This window comes from Diceros bicornis, chromosome 17, assembly GCF_020826845.1.
Source record: "Diceros bicornis minor isolate mBicDic1 chromosome 17, mDicBic1.mat.cur, whole genome shotgun sequence".
NCBI lineage: Eukaryota > Metazoa > Chordata > Mammalia > Perissodactyla > Rhinocerotidae > Diceros > Diceros bicornis.
The window spans coordinates 4,339,395-4,355,151 of NC_080756.1; the positions used below are offsets into that span (position 1 = coordinate 4,339,395).

The window sequence follows — 15,757 nt, forward strand, 5'->3', positions numbered from 1 at the left end:
TTCTGGTCTAATCCTAATTATACTTTTTAAATAGGCAGTAAGGCAGGAATTTCTAGACACCAAGAGTTTCACAGAACAAAATGAAATTATTATGCTGTACCTTGTTTTTCCGTGTAAAACTGTTACAAAACGCTATGATGATCTCAAATGGGTTCTGAATGCCCTGTGCCTATGATGCTTTTCTTTTCTTTCTTTCTCTCTCTTTTTTTTTTTTTTGTATAGCAAAGATCCAGACTTTGACCACCATTTGGGGGGCAAACACAGAGGCTTTGCCAGCCTCCCCACCTCACGCCCCTGCTTCAAAGGTGTCTAGTTCTTTTTATAATCTCTCTTGGGGGGGATAGGATGGGTAGTGTCACATCCGGTCCTAACTGCATCACCTGGTTCAGGGAGGCTGCATGGGCACGCTCTCTCTGTTCTTTCACAGCAACGTTACACAGCAAGCTGGCATACTTTGGGAACACAGTTTTTCACAGAATCTTTGCAACAATGCATGTTTCCTTTTTGCAATAATATAAAATATATCTTGTACCAAAAAAATCCTATTGGCATTTTTACTGATGTTGTGAACTTCACGCATTATTTTAGGGAGAATTGACATATTTTTGATGTTGGGTTATGCTCTCCACTGGAATATTAGTTTCCAGGTGGCAGGGATTTTCTCTGTTCTGTTCAGCTCTGTGTCTTTAAAGCCTAGAACAGTCCCCAGCACGTAGTCAGTGCTTGGTTTTTATTGAATGGATGAATGAGTTGCCTTTTCATTTGTTCTGATCTCATGTCCCTCAGAAGTGTTTTAAAGTTTTCTTCATATAGATTTTGCACATTTTTCATTAAATTTTTTCTTAGGGATTTTACTTTGGGGCTATTATAAATGGGGTTTTTTCTTCTATGATAACTTCTAACTGGTTGTTGTTTGTTTATATAAAGGCTATGGTTTTCTGCTTGTTAATTTTGTAACCATCTATGTTATTTCATTTTCTTATTTGTTTTCATAATTCTCTTGCTTTCACCAGGCATCATTGTTACTTTTCTTGAAACTTCCTGGAGGTCCTGGCCCTGTGGCCAAGTGGTTAAAGTTCTGGGTGCTCTGCTTCAGCAGCCCAGGTTTGCGGGTTCGGATGCCGGGCGCAGGCCTGCTCCACTCACTGGCCATGCTATGGTGGTGTCCCACATACAAAATAAAAACAGAGGAAGATTGGCACAGATGTTAGCTCAGAGCAAATCTTCCTCACCAAAAAAAAAAAAAAAAACTTTCTGGAGTTCAGTAATTAAGAGGATTGAATGAGAAACCCAAGGAAAAACAGCAAACAACTAAATCCCATCCTGTCAATGAGATTCTTGTTGGTTCTGTTGAGTGAGGACTGGTACAGATGTCAACCTGCAATTTCTTTTCTAAGATAATTAAATAGGATGATTAAGGAAAACGTCAAATCCAGAACCATCTTGTTCCTTGCTGGTTGGGCATCATCTGTTCCCTGTGCTGCTTGCTAATTTGGAGAGAGTACAATCTTTGCCTGTGGTCCTCTTCATTTGGGGAGGGCTGTTTGCAATTTAAATCACAAAGAAAGAAATTGTCATTGCATATTGACTTGCCCAAGTTCCACTGTTCACTGCAGGGATTCATTCCTGTAAGCCTTGATATATAGATAAACTCATGCAAATGAATGCATCTGTCTCCATTTCTCTTTGCCATTAGATCATTATGCAGACATTAAACACCAAAAAAGACATAAAATGATTGATTAGTCTAGTGGAGAGTGCAGGTTAGCAGAAAGCAAACTCCAGAAGCATGTTCCTCTCTCTCCTGATTGCTTCTTTCTCCTACTCCCTTCGGAAACACTCATGAAAGATTTAGTCCATCCTTCAGGGACCTGAGATACATATTGGCAGTTAACATTCTTGTGATTCAGCGCATTTTCTGCAACAATATCCTATCTTTACTCCTGAGTTTTCCCTAATTTAGATTCCTCCTTTGGTCTGTTCTGCTCAGCTAATCCTGATCAATAAATGCAGATAGATTAGACAGAAGACAAAATTGTGAAATAAATGTGGCATTTGGAACAGCAAGGCTGCAGTTTACTTTGTTGCCAGGACTGTCTCCTCTGAGGCCACCTTCCCCACCACCCACACTGTGGCATGGTGGTCTCAGACTCATTTGCCTCTGTGACTAGGCTGTAAGCATCTCTGACTTTTCCCATCTTTGAGTTTCATTGTCTGGCTGCTCATAGTAGGCACTCAATAAATGCTTGAATCAATAAATGCGCAAATTACTCAGTTACCTGGTGCATGAATATTTTCTTTCATGTTATTAAAACTAGCTCTTGGGGAAAGATTTGAAATATTTTTAAACAAGAGAGTAATTGACTATTACCTGTTTAAAAAGTAGAACAGATAGATTTATATTTTAACAGAGATCAAATTAAACTAAAGGAATTGAGCTTTTCTGGATTTTCAAGATTCAGCCAGAAGCCTGGGATAAATGCTTAAATATACAGAATCAATTCTACATAGTTAAAGAAAATGCAAAGAATTCTTTTGTTGGGCAAAATTGTTAAACACATTACCTCTCTGTAATCTGAATAGTCATCATCTATAATGCAATATTTGTTACTTTATTAACCTTATTTTATTTATTTATTTTTTTTTGTGAGGATGATCAGCCTTGAGCTAACATCCGTTGCCAATCCTCCTCTTTTTGCTGAGGAAGATCGTCCCTGGGCTAACATCCGTGCCCATCTTCCTCTACTTTATATGTGGGACGCCTGCCACAGCATGGCTTGATAAGTGGTGCATAGGTCCGCACCCAAGATGCAAACCTACGAACCCCTGGCCGCCAAAGCGGAGCACGTGAACTTAACCACTAGGCCACTGGACCAGCCCCCCTAACCTTTTTTTAATAATTTATACCCAGCATTCTGCCAAGAAAGACTTATAGGGGTTGTTTCTTAAGTGGACCTCTTCAAATATTAGTTAGGCCCATGTATGTTTCTATGGGATATAGAGGAGGTTGTTTTGCTCTGTTTTAGGGGGCACAGGTGAAATGCACGTGGTGGTGGACTTTAATTACAGATGCTTCTGGTACATGATGTAAAAGGCCCTGTGCTTTTATGCACTTGACGAGAATTTTGATTCTTGAATTTCAGTCATTATTTGGTCTCTCATACAAAATGTAGTCAATGAAGCTGACATCATCCACACCCATAGACTCTTCCTTGGCTTCTGCTGTAAAGGGCAGTAACGACTCACGTGTGCAGTGTTGTGGAACTGCTGTGAAGAAGAAGGAATGCTGGGGTGCCCAGGGCCCAGGACTGGGCAGTCTGGAAAGCCCGGCCTGGAATGACATTCTGTACGTCACTGAGGAAATCAGGGGCCTGCCCCCACCTCCTGCCTCCTTCCCCGGGTACTCTGTTCTCCTTACCAGACCAGAGGAGAGATTATTTCCTTCCCTACATGATTTGATTTTTTTCATTGGGTAGTAGGGTAGTATACCAGCAGCAACAATTTAAAAACCTTTATGATAAGCGTTCATATAGATTTCTGAAATGATCATTAACTCCGTTATGTATAATTCAGGAAAGGGCAGAATTGTACAAATAATCTCTTTGGTTTTTTGATTTTGAAAAAGAAAATCTGTTTTTTGCGTTTTAATAGGAGTGTCTTTGATGTCCTAGAAGTTCATAACTCCTGAAATTCATAACCTGATTCAGGAGGAACTGGAAAACTGTCCAATTTCCCCAGTTTTCCTACCTAGAAAGTGTATATGCTGAGGGGGGATAACATAACAGAGAATTTTAAAACAGTGTTTATCATAATTAGCCTCTAGATAGGTAAATGTTGACTCTACTTATTTTTATTTCTGAAAGGAAGGCTACTAAAGTGTTCTTACCTTCTGTTGTGCCTAAAATCAAAAGATTTGCGTATAGACATTATCCCCACAAGAGCTGTGAGATCTTAAAATTTTGAAAGTGGAGAGTGAGGGATTTACAGGAGTTACCTGGGGATTCTGAGGACCAGCCCCGACTTACCGTATTGTGACACATTCCCTAAGAAATGAAGTGAGTTGTTACATGAAGCCATTGTACTTTGTTTTCTGAAAGACAAAAAAGAAAAGTAGAGAGTCAATAAGATTTTTCTCAAGCCCGTGGAAAGCTCTCTTCTCTTGAGTTGGTTGGCTTCCTCAGCTGAAATGTGCTGGGAACTTAGAGTTGGCTGCTGCAGTATCTGCATTTGTATTATTATTTTCTAGCCCCTTATCTTACAACTCTCAGTTTGTTCTCTTTGGAGTTACAAGGAGAGAAACCAGAGAAGGTCACTTGAGAATGGCAGCAAACAAAGGGCGAATATTATCATTTGTACATAAGCCGTGTTGGACTCTTTATTGTGAACTACCCCACGGGTACCCATTTTAATAATCTGTAATGGAATATCTGCTCAGCTTTATCTACATGCACATCCTTATGAGATCCTCTGCAAACTGCAATGGAAAAGAGGCCACAGATCTTTTCTCATAAAAGAAAAAGTGGGAAGAGTTTGTGGGGAAGAATCACTTCACAAACACACTAAACAGTATCTTGTGCTTCTGCTCTCATTTCATAAGGCCAATGCTTGTCTCTTCACAGAGGAGTTCAAGGGCTCCACTGTGGTTGAGCTGATGAAGAAGGAAGGCACGACCCTCGGGCTGACGGTATCGGGCGGAGTCGACAAGGATGGCAAGCCTCGAGTGTCGAATCTGCGGCAAGGAGGAATTGCTGCCAGGTAACCGCCTCTCGGGAAAAAGAAGCAAACGCACTCGGGGTGTGACTAATGCAAATATTAAAGCTCCATCCGAAAAGGTCAGTAATAAATAAATGACAGCTGCCGTCTGCCGGGCGGGAGCACAGTGGGGCATCTTTCAGAAGTGTGGCTTTTCTAGCCTCTGCCAAAGTCACCAGGGAGATCTCGTGTCATCTCAGGAGCAGCCAGGCCCTCATAAAATTTTAATTTTAAAACTCCTGCATGGCTGTCGTCCCCAAATGTGCCACTGCACGGCAGACAGGCTGCAGTGGGCTGAGACACTCCGATGGTCTAAATGTGGGCAGATGACCCATATAATGGGTAGGGGGGACCTGCCAGAGAGGAACGTGGCTAGCCTAGAAAGAGGGAGAGGCCCAGCTGCACATTTCTAAGTAACGATTTTGCTTGTCCCACATCTCCTCCACTTTTCTACTTGTAAGATTTTCCTTTTCATCAAGACAAGGATGTGGTTTCCAAAAAGATAGAAGGCTTAGATGAGGTCTCATTTTGTCCACCTTCCAATGAACTGCAAATTGCACTGGTTATTGCCAAAGGCACCGTGTCCTGGATGCTTGGCAAGGGTGGGCTTGCTTTATGGACAGATTCTAAATTTACCTCAGAAAGAGGTTTTGTTAGAAGTGAGGTAATGTACCTTAAATCCTGGACACCAATATTCTTGCCCACATAATCACAAATTTTTTTAAGTTTTACAGTTCTTGACTTATAAAGTGTCGTCTGAAATAGTGATGACTTTTGATGATCAACCTGTGTGTACAATTTATGAACGTAATCCAATTGATTGCTCCATGATCCAAAATATTGTTTGTAAAACAAGCTGATGTCAACACAAGCACCTTAATCTCCTTTCTTGGGGCTTTGAACAGACTTCTTTCCACACCTACAGCCTCTTTTATTTTATAACAGTTGTGGGCTTCGTGTCTCCAGAGCTTCTTCACATGTAGCTCTTGAAGCAAGTATGAATAGAGGGAAAAAGCCATTTTCAGTTGTATTGATGCTGTAATTAAAGTCGTGCTCTGCCTCATGTATTGAGTATTATCAATCACCAAATAGTCATTGTCTCAGGCACTACCGTTTACAGGGAGTCACCCAAAATAATTAGGTACGATCCCTACCCAAAGGGGGCTTATAATCTATTAGCGGAGATAAAGTATAAAAACCTGAAAAGTTTGAGAGCAGTAATAGCGTTGCATAGTAGTAAAGAGCAGCAACATAAGAGTTGTCACAAAGCATTAAGTTGCCTGACGAGTGTCAGACACCTGGATGAGTGACAACATGTACTGCAGGCTGGAGCAGATGAGGAAGGCCCCCAAAGAGGAATGGCTGGAGCTGGACTTCTATAGAATAAATGGATCAGGTCTTTCTGTTTCGGGAGGAAAGAAGATTCTTGAAGGTCCTCATCAGTGACATGAATTTTAAGTCCTGTCATTGGTCTTGCTGCCTGCTCTCGGTTTAGAAGCAGAGCTTGACTAAAAGCCCAAAAGTAGCCAAGGTTCTATTATGGTGATGAAGAGAGATGAGAATGTTACTGAAACCCAGTAATTTCTTCTTCACCAGTACTCTTTTCTATCAGTCCTGCTGTAACCAATCAATAGCAAAATAAGCTGACCCTTTCCGTGGCCCTGGGCAAACTCCCAGTGAAGATAGTGAAAGCTGTGAAATGTCCAAAAGGCAGGTGGCAAAAATGAGAGGGAATGAGAAGAAAGAAAAGGTTCTGGTGTGTCTGGAATCTGGATAATATTCCCCCAGAGGACCAACTCTTTGTGGGCAGAGCAACTAAAAGATTTTTCTCTTTGTCTTGTTCTGTGCTGCTCTTTAAGAATAAAAGAGGCAAAGGGTTAGGAAAAAGTCGGAGACAGCAGCAGAGCCAGCACAGCCTTTGCAAGTGTAACAGTCAGCGTGACTACAAGGGATCCATTGATCTCTCGTCCGCCCTCGGCTCTGCACCTCCTTTTAGGGGCCAGCCCTTCCTAGGAGGCGGGAACTTCTGTTCTCCTGTCGGCTCCTGGGCTTGCAACTTATCCATGAAGGGAAACTGGAAAATACAGTCCCACTGGCCTGTGGAGAGGATGGGTCCACTGAAGCGACGTTCTCTGTTTTGCAGAAGTGATCAGCTGGATGTGGGTGACTACATCAAAGCAGTGAATGGGATCAATCTGGCCAAATTCCGCCATGACGAGATCATCAGCTTGCTGAAGAATGTTGGGGAGAGAGTGGTTCTTGAAGTCGAGTATGAGCTGCCTCCCATCTGTAAGTAACCACAACTCAGGGGCAGGACACCTGCACCACGGTTTTGCCTAAAACAATTGGCTTCTCACTTTTTTCTCTTTTGCCATCATTGTCTCACTACAGGAATGACAGAGCATAGTTTTTTGATATTTAAAAATTACTTAAATTGATAAACTTATAGCCTACCCAGAAAGCATTAAAAAGAATACAGCAATGAAATCATATAGGGCTCATGTTCAGTTAAAGTGGTCTGTGAACATCATATTTGCACTTAAGCTGTTTTAGTAAACAATCAACGTGTTTCTACGTTCTAAGCATTAAATACCACCCAGGCTCTGTTCTTAGTGACTAGGTGTAGGAAGAGCACATTTAACATGTTTTATATTGATTCTTGTATAGTTACCTTAATTTCTGAAGCATGAAAATAGATTCAGAATAGGTATTATCAAGTAATGATAATAGTAGTAATGAAAAGAGCAGCCCACACATTTTGAGAGCTTACTAAATGTCTGGCATTGTAAGGAACCTGACTTACATTGATACACTTAAATTCTCAGCACAAAGAGACTCAGCAGAGCAGAGCCGAACTGTGGTGTCAGATAGCCAGGTTCAAATCCCAGCTCCACCTTTTACTAGCTACCTGCCTTTGAGAAAGTTACTTAAGCTTTCTGTCTCTCAGTTTCCACATCTGGAAAATGGGAATAATATTAGTTTCTACTCCTGGATCTGTTATGAGGATTAAATGAGTTAGTATTTGTAAACCACTTAGAACAATGCCTAGCACTATAAAAATTTTTGATAAATAATAAATACACAAATCAATCAATACGACAAAAGAGGCATTATTATCACTATTATTCTCATTTTACAGAGGCTCAAGTTAAATGTCTTTCCCAAATTAGTAGGCAGCATAGCCAGTGTCTGAACCCAGGCTCCTGACTCCAAAGTCCACGGGCTTGTTCATTGTGAGGGATGCTGTGTGCGATGTGTTACTGCTGCCCTGCACTTAAGCTGTGCTGTCCTGCCACCACCTCTCCTGTTATTGAGCTATTAACGGACGCTACCCTGGGAAAGCCCTTTGCTCTTCTGTACTGGTGAGAACTCAGACTGATTATTAGTAGTTGATAATAATTCATTTGTTTAGCAATGACTTATTGAGCATTTACTGTGTTCTAGCCACCACTAGGTACATCAGTGGATTTACATTCTAGCAGGGGAAGACAGATAATAACATAAAACCACAATAAATAAGTAAATTATGTAGTATGAATGCCGTGGGAAAAAGGAAGGAGACGGATTGGGAGTGCTGCGATGGGGGCGGGATTACAATTTTAAATAGGGTGGTTAGGAACAGCTTCATTGAGAAAGTGGCATTACTCCATGACTTGAAATAGCTGAGGAAGTTGGCTATATGGATTTCTGGGGGAAGAGAATTCTAGAAAGAAGGAACAGCCAGTGCTAAACTCAAAAGGGAGGAATATATCTGGGGTTGTTCTAGAAACATTAAGAAGGGCAGTGTGGCTGGAGCAGAGTCAGCATGAAGAGAAATAGGAGAGGTGGTCAGAAATGTCAAGAATGGGGTGTCCGTATAGGCCATTGGAAGGACCGTAAGTTTTGCTCTGAATAATACAGGAAGGCCTTGTATGGCTGGGGCAGAAGAGTGACATGACCTGATTTATGTTTTCAAAGGCTCCGCCTGGCTGCTGTGTTGAGAACAGACTGCAGGGGGCAGGGGTAGAAGTGGGGAGACCAGTTGGGGGCTATTGCAGTGATCCAGGGGAGAGACGGTGGTGGAGATGGAGAAAAGCAGTCATCTTCTCCACCTGTTTTGAAGATGGAGCCAACGGGGTTTCCTGATGGATTCGATATGAGTTGTGCAGAAGCAGAGGAGTCAAAGATCACCCGAGATGTGGAGCCTAAGCAACTGGAAGGATGGGGTTCCATTAACAGGGGTGGGCAAGAGCTGATTCGTGAGGGGAAGACCAGAAGTTCATTGTTTGAGGAGCTACGGTTGAGCTGCCTATTTAACGTGCAAACAGGAAATGTTAAGAGCTGGAGAAATGGTTTGGAGTTTGGGAGAAAGATCTGGACTTGGACTGGAAATGTAAAGTTAAGAGTAATGGGGATATAAATGGTGTGTGAAGCTTTGGGGCCAGAGCACAGCACTCAGGGAGTCAGTGTACATAAGCGATCACGAGTTCGTGTTCTTAACATAGAATCTAACACCGAAGATCTAATGGTGATTTTATAACAAAATCAATTGAAGTCTGTGTTCAGAATCCTTGCTACAATGTTTTTCATTTTCACCAAGAGTAGGCAGTGACATAGAGTGTTGAGAGCTTGGACTGTGTCACTAGTTAATTGTCAGCTTAGCCCCTTTCTAGCTTTGTGACCTCGGGCACGTTACCTAAGTTCTCAGAGCCTCAGATTCTCACCTGAAAATGGCTATAATACATGCAGGATTTCTGTAAGAATTCAAGGCTATAATCATGTAAAGAATTTAGGTCATTATCGGGTACTTGATCAGTCATGGTGCGTGTTAGCCATTATTACAAGTATTATTATTATTACACCGAAAGTACTGTGTTTTCTTGACCTTTAAAAGAGTGAGTTTGTTTTGAAATCATTCTTTCAGGCCATTGCCAAGGAGTGAAGAGAAGCCAAGTATCTAGAGCTAATGCTCTTTGATTGAGCATTTTTATTCCACTGGGGATACGAAAATCAATAAAACACAGCCTCTTCCTAAGAGGAACTCTTAGTATAGCTTTCAGGGCAAAGGCCTGTAGTAGAGATTTGCTGAGGTGTGGATGAGCCAGAGCTGGGGTTTCTGGGAAGATGGAAGGATGTTATGCAGTTCCAGTAGGAAGAGGAACATTCCGGGCAGAGAGTAGAGGAAGAAGGTAAGAGGATAACCCAGTGCACAGGTTAAACTATAAACAGACACAGGGAAAAATGGAGAGGGATGAGGCCAGAGAGGTAAACAGGAACGAAGCTACAGAGGGCCTTGTGAGCCATTTTGGTGGAGCTAGGATGGTGTCCAGTGGGCAGTAAGGAGCCTTTAAGGCTTTTAAAGCCAAGGAGCAACGTCATCAGATCTGAGGTTTTAGACTTAACTTTTTAAGAAGCCAAATGGAGAATAGTTCAGAAACTATAAGCCCGAGGCTGTTACAATTTTCCAAAAGAGAGGTGATATCCTGAATAAATATAGCATTAGTAGGGTTAAAGAGGAGAGAGTGGATATCAGAAATATTCACGGGTTAAAACCTATCTCATGACTTGGTGATTATACCAGCTTTTCCTTCCTCACACAGTAAAGCTAATGGAAAAAGGGAAAAATATTTTTGAACACAAAAGTGTTAATTTTGTGGTAGAAATCAGATAGAAGAGGTCTATTCTCCAAGGATTATCACTGTCTCTTTCTATTATGTTTGGATAAATTAATAAGATCTTTGAGTTCAGGGAGGTTGAAGGGATTAATAAGCCTGCCCTTCACTTAGCTCAGACAGGGAGAGCAGGAGCAAGCTGCCAGCAGCGAGGTCCTGGGAAGAGAGCTGACTGCTGAAAGACAGCCCAGGCGGGGACTGGTAACTCTCTCAAGAATCACAGCAATTTGAGGCTCAGCCAACCCCAGAGTCCAGAAAGACGTGAAGGAAGGATGTGTGTGTGTGTGTGTGTGTGTGTGTGTGTGTGTGTGTGTGTGATCTGATAGAGGAAGAATGGAACTTGGACCTTGGGCAAGCCACTTAGGTTTTCTGAGATTCAATTTCTTTATGAAAATGAAATGATCGATCTACATGAGCTCTAAAGTTCTTTTTTGACTTTAAAATTATGTGGTGTTTTGAGATTGTATTTAGAGAGAATATTATATAATCCTCATCCAATTTTTAATTAATGCCTAAAATTCTTTATGATAAGCTTAAATAGTTGGAAAGGATGTAATTTCCAGCATAATGTTTATTTCGTGTGTCTTTAGATACTGTTTCCATTCAAACCTTGGAGCTACAGATTTACCTCATTTACTTTATGGAAAATGTCTGCCACCGAATCTCACTGGCAAAGGCAGTCCTCACTGTTCAACCGTCAGCTAAATCAGACTAGCTTTCTAGCAGAAGGAGTCTTTCTTTAGTTCAAATAAATGGGTTAAAGCATGTCCCTGTGACAGCCTTCTTCCTCCTCATTTCTAAGGGAGATAGGTGATGATGATGATGATGATGATGATGGTAATGATGATGGTGATGATGATGGTAATGATGATGATGGTGATGATGATGATGATGATGATGGTAATGATGGTGATGATGATGATGATGATGATGATGATGGTGATGATGATGATGATGGTGATGATGGTGATGATGATGATGGTGATGATGATGATGATGATGATGATGGTGATGATGGTGATGATGATGATGATGACGACGACGACGGAGAGGGAGAAAGGGAGCAGCCTCAGGTCTCTTCCACGTGGTTCATTCCGGGATTCAGTCTGCAGGAGCAGCAGCTACCCAGGGAAAGCTCTTCCTGTGGCAATGGCAGAGGGAAAACAGGACAAGCCCAACCACACGAGCACATTTCCAACCTCTGCTTGCATCTCTTAACGTCCCATTGGCCAAAGCAAGTCACAGGGGCAAGCCCAACATAATGAGGTGGGAAAGTACACAACTCCTATTCTCCTGTTAAGGCAGGAGTTGGGGAGCAGGGAAGTAGACATATATAATTTAGAAAAATCTAATCTACCATAGCAAAATAATATGAATGTGCATGTATAGAAGAATGCATGCATACTCACATGGAAACAAGGGACGGCAATGCAGCTAAATTACTGAGGGGTATTTTTGCATTGTGATATTGGTTTCTACCTAGCTATTCTGTGTATGGGATTTGGTTCTTTGGGGAAGTCCCTTAATTGGATCTTTATTTCCACATACACACATGTGAGTAATGAGTAAAATTCACATGGCAATACAGGATATCCTGCTGTTGAATATGAAAACGCAGTTACCAAGAGCCAGTCGTGCAAATAAAAATTATAAAGTCCAAATCTATTTCATTAAATATATTAAAATATAGTCAACATTCACATTTATCTTTGTAAATGATGAACAGCAATAGTGTGGATAATCTAAATCTGTAGATAATCCCAAAAGCTTTTGTATTGACTTTAGATTTGATTGTAAGATTTTTGTGGTCAGCAAGATTTAGTTCAAGCTAAATTAAAATTACAGTGCTTTGCATTCCCAGAACAGACACCCAGCCAACAAGGACAGGTGGCCCAGAATTAGAATTTGGTTGTATATAATTGAAAGTGGATTTAATGATTAAATGAAATAATATTTGTAAACCATTTTGCAGAGTTCCTGGCACACAGTAGATGCTCATTAATTATTTCTCCCCATATCTTTTCCTTTCTTCCCTTACCAATAGAGTAAAAAGATTATGTTCTTAACCAATTCTTCAAATGGCTTGTTGGGTCATGGAAATAAGAAAACGTTTGGTTTCAACTCAATCTTTTTTTCATTTAATTAAATCTGTACCTCAACACTTTCAGCTATTTGTATGTACTGTTCCTAGTTGATTCGAATAAACGGAAATTCCCCTGATAGCAAGACTATGACCTTTAATTAAATCAGCAGTGTACCAAAACATTTGTTCAGCTGCTGGTTTATGTTGTTTTCCAGCAGATCCAAGTTCTTATTGTCCTTTATGTCCCAGCCAGATGTGTGTACTGTTGTGAATTTAACTGTGTACTTTTCATCATCACGTCCATTCCTTGGAGGATTCGGAATATCCAATAATTAAAAATAATTGGAATTAGGGGCTGGCCCGGTGGCGTAGTCGTTAAGTTCGCGTGCTCTGCTTCGGCAGCCCAGGGTTCACAGGGTCAGATCCAGGGTTCGGACTTACACACCGCTCATCAAGCCATGCTGTGGTGGCGTCCCACATACAAAGTAGAGGAAAGCTGGCACAGATGTTAGCTCAAGGACCATCTTCCTCAAGCAAAAAGAGGAAGATTGGCAACAGATGTTAGCTCAAGGCCAATCTTCCTCACCAAAAAAAAAATAATAATTGTAATTAATGCTTAATTAAAATTACTTCTTATTTCTGCAAATGGCAAGAAATGTTCTTTTAAAAGATGCCTTTAAATTCTGTCTATATATTTCTTGTTGATAGTTTTATGTAATAAACTCTTCAGGATCCTGATAAAACTATCAGGATCTAATAACAATGTAAAAAATGTGTTATTAATAATGAACATAGTGTTAGATAATTAGATATCATTGTACAAATTCAAGACAGGATCTAAGACCATCAACTGCTTCAGTTTGCAGACGTTTCTATCTTCATGAATAAAAACAGGCTTGTATCCGTAATGATAAAATATTAATTTGGGGAAATTTTGGTTTTTTTAAATTCAGCAATAGTGTACTGTACAACCAGAATTACTCACCAGTTTCTCAAAAGCAGTCTTACAGGATATTTTAGTGACTATACTTTTATACAGCTTATACCCTCATACTGTGTGTAATATAGTTAGAGATTGCAACTTGGCAATGCAGTTTCATTTTGTGAAACGAGAGCAATAAGCGACAAACACAAAGTAAGCATGATGGTATTGATAAAATTAAGTAGTTCTTTATTTTACTAGTCAGTAGTAATATTTTGAGCGTACTTAGAATTTCTTTTGCCCTCCAAGCTTCATTGGGTTGCTGTTGTCTTGGTTTAATTGCTATGTATTATGTCAGAAAATTTATTTGCATCCGCCTAGTCTATTAATGGCAATCTGAGAGTAATACTTTTTCTTCCAGTGCTAGCTGCAAAAATAAATATAAATACATTAATTATGTCATAAGTTTTACAAAAATCATATTGTTTTTGCATTTTACAAAGGGAAAACAATTCTATTTATCATATGAAGATTGTCTCTCTTATTATGTAGAGTTTTAACAATGTGACTAGTAGGCTCTGTCTAGAAACTGGCTGCACAGGAGAAAAGGAAGTACCTATGATTTTGATTCCACTTGGACCTATATGAGTCACTTATGCAGATGACTATTTTATGGTATTTGTGTGTCATTCCAATTATTTTTTCTAACATTTTCTTTAAAGGAAATTATTACTTTTTTATTACTCAAAGCAAGAATTATTTGCAATAGGGATCTTAGAACTTAGAAATGTTATTATCATTTAAGACATATTTCCCTCTCTCTTTCCTGCATTCAGCTGTTCAAGGATCAAGTGTTATTTTCCGGACGGTGGAGGTCACATTACATAAAGAAGGCAATACCTTTGGTTTTGTGATACGAGGTAGGTGGTGGTTAGAAAATATGAACCATCAGATATTCTTGGAGAATTTGTCAATGAAATATTAGGAGTGAACTAGAAAGTCATCCTCAAAAAACTGATATTTCCAGTGTCTAAAGTCACCTTATAATATTTGCTGCCACTCATCTTTAAGGAAATAAAGCAATGAGTGAGAATCAAGGTAGAATCCCAATGACCAGGCTTTGTTTTCAGTCCGTTAACAGAGAGCAAGAAGCCACTGTGTGTAAACCTTGTCAGTTCTCATCCTACTGACTTGCCACTTGTCAACATGCCTTCGCCTTCTCTTTTCTCTATCACTGAGTTAAAATGTTGATGAGTATGCCTTGATTTGGTTAATGCACTAGGATTAAGAAACTTTGCTTAAATTATTTTCTCCGGAAATACATTTTGTTATTGTAGCTTTCTAAAAATAGATTGAAGATAATCTAATCTCTTAGGCACCTGTGTGCCTCTGCTCAACTCATCTTATTATGGGATGACATTAATAATAAAGATTTCAGGTGACTCCAGCTTGCCTGTAAAACCATTGATTCTGAGCTGTAATTCTGGCTTTTAATATTTTGTTTTTCTTATTAGCAATTTTGTATCTGAAAGACTACACATACATTAACAACTCATAATTCCTAGGATAACAGTGAGGTTCAATAGGGAACTAGATAAGCATCAGGAATTTTTGAACATTACTTGATTTTTTTATTTTTACCTATTACTTTTTAAACTTCACTAGAGTCAAAATTATTAAAACAGTAATTGAGCCCTTCTTTGTTCAAAAGGTGGCCACCACCCATCCCTTAAGAATCACTGGTTAATTACAAAAAGAGTTGCAGAATGATAAAGTACTATGAGTAAATGTTACCACAGCAGATAAGACATTACAGTGGCGTAGATGGGATTTGAGCTAAACTTAGATCCATGGAGAATACCAGGACATTGAGGAAGGAGGGGACGATATTGAAGATGAAGCATGTTCATTTAGTACTGGAAAATTTCTTCTTAACCAGTTAGAATGGGTCTTGGAACAATAAAACAGGCTTTAGCTGATGAATGAAATTATATTTCTACTGCTGTATGTCACAGGCCCTAAAACCTTGACTCCAAACAATAGAACCTTGCACCCACAGAATGAAAAATGATGTTCTGGCCTAAATCTCAGAGAGTTAAATTTCAGTTAATTCCCTTGCCACCAAGCTAAGATGGCTTGGGCTAATAGAAAGGCTCTCTGCCACTCAGTTGCTTTTCACTTTGGACAAGGAAACTTTATCTGGTCATTCTCCACAATAAAACTATAGGTAGGTCTGCTTATTTACCATGTGAAGCTCCATATTCAGAGTTGGTCTGCATTGTGGCCCTGGGCGTTGATATGCTTAAAAAAGCATCCCAGGTGGGTGATGCTAATGTGCAGCAGGATTGA

At 40.0% G+C, this 15,757-nt stretch overlaps 1 protein-coding gene across 8 annotated transcripts in view; it reads left to right on the plus strand.

Annotated features, from left to right (window-relative positions):
* The window catches only part of GRIP1 (glutamate receptor interacting protein 1), a 632,136-nt gene that overhangs the window by 481,060 nt on the left and 135,319 nt on the right, over positions 1-15,757 (plus strand). For all 8 annotated transcript variants that reach the window (XM_058557692.1, XM_058557694.1, XM_058557689.1 and 5 more), the window contains 3 exons: positions 4,620-4,755; positions 6,896-7,041; positions 14,245-14,328. In XM_058557692.1, the coding sequence (XP_058413675.1) occupies positions 4,620-4,755; positions 6,896-7,041; positions 14,245-14,328 (366 nt within the window). The remainder of the gene's footprint in view (positions 1-4,619; positions 4,756-6,895; positions 7,042-14,244; positions 14,329-15,757) is intronic.